Source organism: Lithobates pipiens, unplaced genomic scaffold (genome assembly GCF_037356315.1).
Source record: "Lithobates pipiens isolate NorthernLeopardFrog02 unplaced genomic scaffold, aLitPip1_a1.2 Scaffold_19, whole genome shotgun sequence".
Taxonomy (NCBI): Eukaryota; Metazoa; Chordata; class Amphibia; order Anura; family Ranidae; genus Lithobates; species Lithobates pipiens.
The window spans coordinates 455,605,889-455,618,080 of record NW_027507764.1 but is presented as its reverse complement, the minus strand read 5'-3'; the positions used below and the strand labels follow the sequence as shown (position 1 = coordinate 455,618,080).

The 12,192-nt window shown below is 44.5% G+C and overlaps 1 protein-coding gene across 1 annotated transcript in view; it reads right to left on the bottom strand.

Moving 5' to 3' along the window:
* The window catches only part of RAB2A (RAB2A, member RAS oncogene family), a 156,958-nt gene that overhangs the window by 98,996 nt on the left and 45,770 nt on the right, over positions 1 to 12,192 (bottom strand). Inside the window, exon 3 of the mRNA XM_077492754.1 lies at positions 9,473 to 9,540. Coding sequence (XP_077348880.1) covers positions 9,473 to 9,540 — 68 coding nt within the window. The remainder of the gene's footprint in view (positions 1 to 9,472; positions 9,541 to 12,192) is intronic.

The window sequence follows — 12,192 nt, the reverse complement described above, 5'->3', positions numbered from 1 at the left end:
GCTTGTTCAATTAAGTTTTGGTAATAAAACCTTGAAGCTCATTGGTTTCTATGCAGAAGTGAGCCTGATTTTGCACTTTCCAGCTTGAGTAAATAAACCCCATTGTGTACTTAAACGTGGGGTATTCCTGTAAAGTGGCCAGTGTGTGTATATTTAATTCCTTCGTTTTTGTTTTTTTCAATAAAATCAGAAAAGGATGTTCCCAAAAGTTATCCAAATGATAGGTTTAGGTAATTTGTGCACCCTGTATCTTTACAATAAAATATTCACATTATTGGCCAATTAAAATATCACAGTGTGACTATGATGAGATGTGAAAGACTGGCAAAGCTCATCGAGTGTGTTATACTTTAGGAGAGTCTTCATCCCCCCCTTTAAGTACTAATTTGCAACACTCGCAAGGGGGGTGGTGGGGAGAATTTGCCTACATTGTGAAGAGAAGAAAAGATCAAGTCTGGTCGATGGAGGCACAGATCAGTACAACGGTGACTTAAAGAGGAAGTAAACCTTAATGGGTTTACTTCCTCTTTGATTCCTTGCAAAGGTAAAACATAATGGACTAGTATACATCGCATAGTAGTCCATTACGTGTCACTTACCTGACACAGGAGCCAGCGAAGTCACCGCTGTCCCCTGTAGTCCGGAGCCTCCATCTTCTTGGTAGGTCTCGCTGCTCCAGAGCGGTCATTTGTCGGAGCTGCGATGACGTCACTCCCACGCATGCGTACGGGAGCCGCCGCTCGCAGCATATCGCCGTTAACTGCGGCACACTCAGTGCGCCCGCGTTGTCTACGGCGCATGCGCCGTAGACAGCGGTGCCTGCCTTTCGGCAAATATCTCCTAAACCGTGTAGGTTTAGGAGGCATTTCTTGGACCTACAAGTAAGCCTTAATCTAGGCTTAGCTGTAGGTCAAAGTGGTTTGTAAGGGTTTACAACCACTAAAGATATTCAAATGACATTGCAATCACTTACATAAGCAGATGATGTTGTGCAGTGAACGCAAATGTCATAGAGAACATCCAACAGCATTATTGGGACCTGGTAATTCATCTGGGAAGGAAGAAGAATTATTTTTTCTTTGGGATTTTTATAACAGCTTACCTGTAAAAACCTTTTCTTTGAAGTACATCACAGGACACAGAGCCATAGTAATTACTATGTGGGTTATAGGCCACCTTCAGGTGATGGGCACTGGCACACCCTAAGACAGGAAGTTGCCTCCCTATAAGTACCTCAGTTTTGTAGCAAACCTAATTCACTTGTATTTTAGAAATAAGGGAGGGACCTCTGTCTCCCATGATATACTTCAAAGAAAATTATTTTACAGGTAAGCCCTTATAAAAATCCTATTTTCTTAATCGTACATTACGGGACACAGAGCCATAGTAATTACTATATGGGATGTCCCAGAGTTATGCCAACTGAAGGGACGGAGACACAACAAAATTAGGGCACAATGAGATTAGAGGATTTATACTGGAGCTAGCAGCATACTGCGTCCAAAGGCAATATCCTCATGTTTTTTTACATCTACCTGGTAGAATCTGGTAAATGTATGGACTGAAGACCAAGTTGCGGCCTTGCATATTTGAGCCATGGAGGCTTGGTGATGCACTGCCCACAAAGCACTAACATGCCCTCGTGGAGTGTGCTTTGATTTGAAAAAGGTGGAATCTTCCTCTTTAAACCATAAACTTGAACAATTACTTGTCAAATCCATTTAGAATTTGTAGATTTTGATGCCGCCTGTCCTCTTTTAGGAGCTTCAGGCAATACAAACAAAACATAAAAATTTTCAAATCTGAGCAGTCACCTTCAAGTACCGTATATACTCGAGTATAAGCCGAGATTTTCAGCCTCTTTTTTGAGGCTGAAAGTGCCCCCCTCGGCTTATACTCGAGTCATCGCTGTCTGCCCGCTCGATCAGCGTGTCGAGCAGACAGACAGCGGCCATTCTATAATTCAAAAGCCGCGCCTCCGGCTCCGCCTTCGCCTGTGATAGGCGGAACACTGAATTTCCCAGCAGCCTGTGTTCCGCCTATCACAGACATCGTATCATCCTCGTACTACGGACGAGGATGATACGATGTCCGTGATAGGCGGAACACAGGCTGCTGGGAAATTCAGTGTTCCGCCTATCACAGGCGAAGGCGGAGGCGCGGCTTTTGAATTTCACAATGGCCGCCGACGAAGAGGGCACGGGACGGAGGCAAGGCACGGCACGGGACGGGACGGGACGGGACGGAGGCAAGGCAAGGCACGACACGGGACGGAGGCAAGGCACGGCACGGGACGGAGGCAAGGAGGCAAGGCACGGGACAAAGGCTCGGGACACAGGTAGGCTGGACACACACACACACACACACACACACACACACACACACACACACGGATGGAGACACACACACACACAGGGATGGATGGATACACACACACACAGGGATGGATGGATGGATGGATGGATGGAGACACACACACACAGGGATGGATGGATGGATGGATGGACACACACACACACAGGGATGGATGGATGGATGGACACACACACACAGGGGATGGATGGAGACACACACACACAGGGATGGATGGATGGATGGAGACACACACACACAGGGATGGATGGACGGACACACAGGGATGGACGGACACACAGGGATGGACGGACACACAGGGATGGACGGACACACAGGGATGGACGGACACACAGGGATGGACGGACACACAGGGATGGACGGACACACACACAGGGATGGACAGGCATGTCTCACCCTCGGCTTATACACGAGTCAATAAGTTTGCCAGTTTTTTTGGGGGTAAATTGGGGGCCTCGGCTTATATTCGGGTCGGCCTATACTCGAGTATATACGGTAGACTGATTGCTCTCACCACATCAAGAGAATGTAGTGACTTCTACCATAGATCCGGGTTCTGGAAAAAATGAAGGTAGAACAATATCCTGGTTTAAATGAAAACTTGACACTACCTTATCCTTAGGAATAATTAAATATGGGTCTTTACAAGAAAGAGCAGCAAACTCCGATACCCTTCTTGCAGAAGATATGGCTACCAGAAAAACTAGCTTCCTTGTCAAAAAGACCAGGGGAATATGTCGTATCGGCTCAAAAGGCTGTTTCTGTAATGCTAACAGAACTAAAATTCAAGTCCCAGGGATTCAGGGGGTGACCTAATCGGAGGATTAAGCCGTGTTACCCGCTAAATAAAGCTACGAACCAAAGAATGCAAAGCAAGTGGTCGCTGAAATAGCACCGATAAGGCCGAGATCTGACCTTCGATAGTACTCAAGGCCAGCTTCATTTCTAACCCCATTTGCAGAAGATCAAGGATTCTACCTATGACATACTTCCTGGGATGCCAACTCCTGGATTCACACCAGGAGACATATGCCTTCCAGACTCTATAATATAGAAGTCTGGAGGCCAGCTTCCTTGCATTAACTAAGGTAGATACCACTGAACCTGACAGCCCACGCTTGTTCAGAATGTGGGTCTCAATAGCCAAACCATTAAATATAGCGTTTGTAAGGTAGGCCCCCAGAGGGCATCCTGCCTCGTTGGACATGTTCCTCCTCCTCCTCCTCCTCCTCCCTCCTACCAGGCACCCACGTGGAGTCAGTGCCCTCATCATCCCTTGCCTCTTCATCGCTGGAGCAAACCTGCCATCTTTGTGATCTCTGCAAACCAAGACCTCCTGGGCCACAAGAATCACCGACTCCCCTTCCTGCTTGAGCCTGTGAAAAAAAGTCACGGGAAAGCAGCAGAACAGGAGGGAATGCATAAACGAGTGAAAACTGATTCCACGGGAATACCAAGGCATCTGTTCTGCAAGCTAGGGGATCTTTTGTTCTTGACACAAAGTTGTCTTCTTGCTGAACCTGGACACAAATAGATCTACGTCCGGAATCCATCTTTGACATATTGTCAGGAAGATATCAGGGTGAAGAAACCATTCACCTGGGAACAACTGCTAGCGACTCAAGTAGTCTGCCTGCCAATTCTCTATTCCAGGAATGAAGGCTGCCGATAGGCAAGGTACATTGTTTTCTGCCCAAGTTAGGATACGATTTACCTCTCCCTGGTTCTCATGCCCCCTTGGTGATGGATAGAGGCCACTGCTCTTGGCATTGTCGGATTGGATCCTGACAGGACAATTCCATAACCTGAACGTCCAGGCCCTCAGGGCTAAGCGAGCTGCCCGATTCTCTAGAATATTGATGGGCAAGGTCATTTCTGATCTGGACCATTTCCCTTGGAGCGTCGCCTCTTCCAGGACTGCTCTCCAACCCGAAAGTCTGGCATCTGTTACCACCTTCCAGGTAATTGGTAGGAAGGATTTTCCTTTCTACAGATTCTTGGTTATCGACCACCAACTGAGGCGCTGGCGCACCTTTAGAGTCAAACACATTGGGAAATCTAAAGCATGGGCCTTCTTGCTCCAAGCTGATAAGATACTGTTTTGTAGCAGGATGAAACGGAGCAGAAGGAACGGCCTCGATTTAAGCCACCATCTTACCCCCACAACCTCATGCAAAGTCAAATAGAAGGATTATTCTTTGCCTTGACTACCTGAATCAACTCCCTTATGGTACTGATCTTCGCCTGGGTTAAGAATACCCTCTTCTGGACTGTATCCAAGATCAGACCCAAGTATTCCAATCTCCTTGATGGTTTTAAGGAAGATTTCTCTAGGTTGAGAATCCAACCTAGGTATTCCAGGTAATTGACCGTGGTGACCATACTTTGGTCTAAGCGTGCTAATGACTGGTCTATCAAGAAGAGCAGATCGTCTAGTTAGGCTATATTAGTTATACCATGGGCCCTTAATCAGGCTGGAGGAGGAGCCGCCAGGGTATTTGTAAACACTTGCAGTAGCTAGAAACTGAAAATTAAGATTTTCTATCTCGAATCATAGATAATTCTGGCGAGCAGGGAAAATCAGCACATGGGAGGTATGCATCACTGATGTCGATTGACGCCAGAAGTTCTCCTCCTTGTAGGATGGAGACTACTGATCGGATTGACTCCATGTGAAAAGAGCGGATATTCAAAAACTGGTTTAGATCTTTGAGATCTAGAATGGGTCTGACATCTCCATTTAGTTTTGGAACCGTGAAAAGGTTTAAATAAAACCCCAATCCCTGCTCTTCCATTCAATGCTTCAAAGAGACTTCTTTATCCCTGGATCCCTGGGAACATTTGATGTGAGAAAATGAGGAAACGAGGACTCTCCTAGAGTAATTGAGGAATCCACCCACTTGTTTTGACACTCTGCCAGATTCTTGAGAACTGCAGAAGGGGTGCCCCTTCATAAGGAAGCTTTAGTATTTTGTTTTGTAGGTTTCCTTCCCCAGGACTTATTTTGTCCCTGGGGTTGACCCTGAGGTTTATTGAGATTGCCTTGAGGCTGGCGCTTCTGGCACTGGGGAAGAGGCTAGTTTAAATAAAATTCGCTTACTTTTCCTAACTGGCAAAAGGGTACTTTTCCCATTCAAAATTCTTTGAATGTAATTATCCAGGTCATCCCCAAACAGCCGTTAATCGTGAAAAAGGAAAACTAGCCAGGAGATTTTTGCAGGGCGCTTCGTCTAACCAATTTTTCAACCATAGTATTCTATAAATATGCACCAGCCCAAGCGTAGGGCACAAGGGCCTGGAGAATAGAATCTCTCATAGCGTCTATTGCAAAACATAATGTCTCTGGTAGCCCAGCCAAATCTTGGGCCTGCTGACCAGGAATAATTTTGAGCACCTGTTTAAACTGGTCTCTCAATGATTGACACACCCCAATCGCTGCCAGCGCAGGCTGAGTTACTGAAGAGAAAAAGTGTTTAAATAGGAATGCCAACTTCTTATCCAATGGATCCTTACCGAACAAACTTTTATTCAGAGGATAAAGCAGTGTCAATTGCTGGTGTCTCACATTTTTTATTAAACTTTTCCTCCATAGGATAAAGTGTTGCTTATTTGGGTGATCCCACTCCGAATACACAAGCTTTTCCAGCAACCAATGGATGGGAAAGGCATGCAAAGTTTGGAGAGGCTTTAGCAAACCCAAACAAGGAGTAGGTGCATCAACTGACTCAGTTAAAGAGGAAGTAAACCCTGATGAGTTTACTTCCTCTTTTTTTCCCTGCAAAGGTAAAGCATAATGGACTACTATGCATCGCATAGTAGCCCATTATGTGTCACTTACCTGACACAGGAGCCAGCGAAGTCGCCGCTGTCCCCTGTAGTCCGCCGCATCCATCTTGCTTGTGGCGTCTCGCAGCTCTGCCGAATGACAGCGGCGAAGCCGCGATGACGTCACTCCCGTGCATGCGCACGGGAGTGGCGTCTCGCAGCTCCGCCGCTGTCATTCGGCAAAGCCGCGATGACGTCACTCCCGCGCATGCGCACGGGAGTCGACAAATGCGGCAGCTCCATTCTTGGAACTGCCGCGTTTAGTGTGCCTGCGCGCCGCTGTCTACGGCGCATGCGCCGTAGACAGCGGTGCCCGTTTTCGGGCAAATATCTCCTAAACCATATAGGTTTAGGAGATATTTCTTGGACCTACAGGTAAGCCTTAATCTAGGCTTACCTGTAGGTCAAAGTGGTTTGTAAGGGTTTACTTCCTCTTTAAGGGTAACAAATGTGGAGCGGACCATCTCAGTAAGATTGTACCATCAATCTTTCAGATTGTGAACCTGATCCTTCCACATTTGACTCCTCAGAAGAGCAGTCCTCAGCCTCTTCCCTGTCCCCTGAAAAATACTCAACTCCCGCCCCCTGGTTCCTAAGTATGAGGGTCCTGGGTAATGGAAGGGGACCTATCGCACTTAGTCCCACTCTGGGATGCGATTAAAGCTGTTAACCTCTGCTCCAATCCTAATATGGTTAAAGAAAAAATGTCTTCAGTAAACAGACAAGGACTACTGTGCTGGGCGTTGACCCCCCCCCCCACCCCCCTCGGCCACATCGCCCCCCCTCTTTTCAAAGGTTGTTTTCCCGCGTGGCCGCAGGCCTTCGATCCAACGGGATCAGCTTGTGTCTGTGGGGGGTTTTAAGGAGGAGATCCAACCACTGTACAGGGATGGTTAAAAAAAAAAAAAAACTGAGTGGCATCACCGACCGTTCTGGCCTCTCGCTATCCAGGGAGAGCGCATTTTTCACAGGTGGGGGTGTTTTTCTGTAAGGAAACCTCCCCAATCTTACCGGAGTTCCGGGGCTGCTTGCCAAAGGAATCTGCAGCTTCTACTGAGACAGCGTGACAGCGTAGGAAAGCATGACAAGGTATGTGCTCTATACAGGCCCCAGTGGTGACATTTACATTTTTAAAGGAGACAATTCATAAGAAACTAAAAAAATTCCTTAGAAGCTCCACTTACCTTTCCCGCCGCAGGGATTTCAGTGTTAAGACCAACAGACCCAATCTTCACCCCTCATGGTAGGTTCCGTTAAAAAAACCTTCATGAACTGGAGAACCTTTTAAAATCGGGTGATCCACACTCCTGGACCCGTAAAACACCCCCCCCCCAGAAAAAAAAACTTTAGGCTGAAAAAACAAAAAAGGACTAGATCCCGGGGTCTAGCTCTCTAGAAAGAGAAGCGTTACGGGCTAAAACTCATTTCTTCTGGCACGAGGCCCAGGTACCAATCAATTCGGCATAGACACTTTGAATGGATCCAATTGCATAGCTAGCCCCAGCAAGGACTGCTTTAGTGGAGCTCAGCATAGCACATCTCTACGCATGACTAACTCCTTAGAAACTGGAGGTACTCCCAGTAGTGGAGGGGGTTATATAGGGAGCCAACTTCCTGTCTTAGGGTGTGCCAGTGTTCATCACCTGAAGGTGGCCTACTATGGCTTAGTGTCCGTGTATGATTAAGAAATATCTCTCTCCATCTCGGTAGTGAATGGGAGTGGCCTGACATCATTACACTTCTGATGTAAACAGAAAGCAAAAGCATTCTTGTCACATTCCTTCCTATGGAGCGATTTGTAAAAGCATCGGAAAGCCTAGCAGCTGATCATTTTAGTCCCAGGGCTTAGTGCTGGATGCCGGCAGATTCCAGGCTACATCTTCGTCGGTCCTCAGACGGAGTGCAATTTTAAAAAGGTCACTAGGATGAATACCCAATATCCCAGTGGCATTTAAAAAATCACATTGAAGAATGAAGTGGTTAAATAGACTATCATTTTGCACATACTAGCTAAACTCGCAATACCAGCAATGCCAGGACAACCCCTGAATCTGGCCGATAGGAGCCCTTGGTTTTCTAGGTGAACAGGAGTATCTCATCTCTGCCCATTAACAATTAGAGCTGAACTCTACAACTCTGTAAAAAGTGCAGGCATACTTTGAGATAAGTCCAATGAGGAGCCAGGTTCTGCCAGGTTTATTGCACTCCAGGAAGATGACTCACACCAAGTGTAGAGTCGATTCATCTAATATACCTGTCGTCTCTCCCCTCCCACTCACAGAAGCCTTTGTATTATATGAACTCAATCATAAAATACAAAGGCTTCCATTAATGGGCAGCAGAGTAGAGGGCCTGGCATAGCTACTCTGTGTGCTTCTCTACTCCCACAGCTCCAAGTAAATCCTCTGGGAGTGCAATATACCTGTCAGATGTATAGAATAGGGATAAGTCCAGAAAATGGCATGCACCTCACTGGACATAACAGTATGCCTGCACTTTTTTACAAAGTTTCTAAATTCCTGGAATTCAGCTTTAGGCCTCATTTAACTGCCCTAGAAGCCAACAGCATTGTATTAAAAAAATGCCCAAAGCTTGCAAGTTTCTAAATAATTTATTCTGGCCACTGAAATTAGTGCTCAAGCTTCAAACATGCTTAGCAACTTTTAGTAGCGTCAATCGTATTTTTCTGTTCAAGTCCTATGGCTTCTGGAGTTGCTGGAAGTGTTTTTTTCCCCTGCCCTAAATGCTGCTAAAAGCCTACAGGACACATAGCCTAATATGCAGGGGGAGTTTAGAAGCAGGAAAAAAAAAAAAAAAAAAAAAAGTCAGATGCCCCAAGGAGCAGGTGTAAAAATGCCCACTATACTTGAGGCCTTATTGGTTCATCAGCCAATCGTGAGGTTCAAGAACTGTCAGATTATGGAGAGCCTCAGACACAGGACAAGGTGGATTGAAAGAAAAAAAATATATATATATAATTTTTTTTTTTACAAAGCAGCAATATAAAACTCAGTCACTCTTCACTGGTGTGGTATATGGGGGGGAATATAGCTAGGGAATGGCAACAGTGCTCACCAGAAGTGCATGCACAGCGAAATCCTCAGTGGAATATTCCCATTAGGTCTCCTAATCTGCCCATTAGCTATGAAAGCTGGAGAGGTTTTGGGAGGTAGTGTTCGTACTCCCTTGTTACATAAATAACCTAGTCTTTTCAAACAGTTCTTTAAAAATTAGAATACATTTCATACATAAAAGGTTTTGAATATGTACTTACTGTGTCCCAAATCTGAAGCTTTATCTGCTTGCCGTCAATTGTAATCATTCGTGCGCCAAATTCAACCCCTGGCAAAAGACAAACACATTTTTTTCTCAGAACCAACTAGCATGTATACAGTCAACATTAGGCTTTGCAGTGGATTTTTTAAGGACATTTTTGGTTTGGTGCCTCTGACATCTCCACAACTGTCAGCCTCTCATCCTACATGCATGCTTTCAACAGAAAATTTAGTGGGTAAAATAAGCATTGAACAAGTCACCATTTTTCTAGGTAAATAGATTTCAAAAAGGAGCGAATGACGACGTTTTCACCACATCGGTAACAACCCATGCAATCCAAAGAAACCAAAGACAAATAAGTTTAGAAATAAAGTTGTGTAATAAAATAAAAAAAATTACACAGGGAAAGCGTATTGAACACGCTAACGGAAATGTATTTAACATTTGGTACAAAATCCTTTGTTGGCAAGGACAGCTTCAAGACGCCTCCTGTATGGAGAAACTAGTCACATGCATTGCTCAGTTGCGATTCTGGCCCATTCTTCCCGTCTTCAAATCTTGAAGGTTCCGTGGGCCTCTCTGAACTCTTTAGTTCTTTCCATAGATTTTCTATCAGATTTAAGTCAGGTGATTGGCAGTTGAATTTTCCTCTTTGAAACCAATTGAGAGTTATCTTGGCTTTGCGTTTGAGATCTTGCTGAAATGTCCATCATTTCATCATCCTGGTAGGTGGCAGCAGATTGTTATCAAGAATGTCTTCGTACATTTTTCCATTCATCCTTTCAATGACATTAAGTTTGCCAGTACCGTATGCTGCAAAACAGCCCCACACCATGACTATCCCACCTCCAAACTTCACTGTTATGAGAGGTGTTTTGGGGTGATGTGCAGTGTCATTTGATCTCCAAACATGGTGTGAAATATGGCATCCAAAGAGTTCAATTTGGGTTTCATCTGACCAAACTATATTCCCCCAGTATTTCACTGGCCTGTCTAAAAACTAAGTGTGTAGCAGAGTTTCAACATGCTTTTTCTTCAGCAATGGAGTCTTGCATAGTGAGCATGCATACATGCCATGGAGGTTAAATGCATTATTTATTCTCTTTGAAACAACTGTACCTGCTTATGCCAGGTCTTTCTGAAGCTCACCACAAGTGGTTCTTGGACAACTCCTGAGTTTTTTTTTCACTCTTCTGTCAGAAACCCTGCGAGAATATGGTTGTGACCAGTTTATGGTAAAATTATCATCTTCTTTCCACTTCCGGATTATGGCCCCAACAGTGCTCACTGGAATATTCAGAAGATTAGAAATGGTTCTGTAAACCAATGCCATCAGTATATTTTGCAACAATAAGGCGGTGAAGGTCTGGAGAGCTTTATTTTTTACCCATCATGACAGGGTTCTGTGTGACACCTTTTTATAGGCTATCAGTTGAGACAAACAGCTGATATTAATTTGCACTGACAAGGAGTAGGATTGATTTCTAATTACTGATAGCTTTCAGCTGGTCTCTTGGACACATAGAGGTACACAGTCATTTAACGCCATTGTTTTTTCCCTGTGTCATTCCATTTTATTAGATAACTTAAAAAAGGGTTTGTAAACCCTCGTAAAAAAAAAAAAAAAAAAAGTCACTTGCCTCCACTGTGCAGTTCGCTTTGCAGTGTGGCCCTGATCATCTTTTGGGGTCCACCAGCAGCTCTCGCGGTTCCACCTCGCATTAGTAAACCCCTTGGGAGAAGCACTCTTGGGGGGGGGGGGGCATTTGCGTCTATAGACAAAGAATGCTGGACTCGGCCCCACCTCGTTGGATTTGATTGACAGCAGCAGGAGCCAATGACTGCGCTGCTATCAATCTAACCAATCAAGCTGAGAACCACAGACAGCGGGGGGGGGGGGGGGGGACAGCTTCAGAAGATGCATTAAGGAGAAAAAATATGAGGGTTTTACAACCCCTTAAAATTTCCAAACTTATTCGTCTTGATTTCTTTGTATGTATGGATTAATTGCATGGGTTGTTACCGACATGTGGTGAAAATTCAATTTCAATAGCACCACCCAGTGCAGCCGCCAACCACTGGAAAATGGAACACAGGATACAAAACAAACTAAGATATAGATATATATATAATCTCTATGTCTATATATATATATATATATATATATATATATATATATATATATATATATATATATATATATATATATATATATATATATATATATATATATATAATCTATATCTATATATATAATCTCTATCTATATATATAATCTCTATCTATATATAATCTCTATCTATATATAATCTCTATCTATATATAATCTCTATCTATATATAATCTCTATCTATATATAATCTCTATCTATATATCTATCTATCTATCTATATATATATATATAAATTGTATACACCTTGGATTCAAATTAAAAACCACTTTATTGCTCTTAAATTGGAGCCCAACCATGTGCCAACCAAATTGCAACCTTAAACAGCCGCCTGCAAAACCTTGTGGCCGAAGCAAGCGTCCGAAGATGCACTCGCATCAACCTTGTCAAATTTAGTGAAAGTATGAACAGACGACCAGGTCGCCACCTTACATACCTGGGAAACGGGCGCTCGATGTCAGAAAGCACCAATTGCCCTGGTCGAACGCGCCGTGACTGGAAAGGGGGGCGCCCGCCCCGTTAAGGCATAAGCCTGAACCACGATCTGT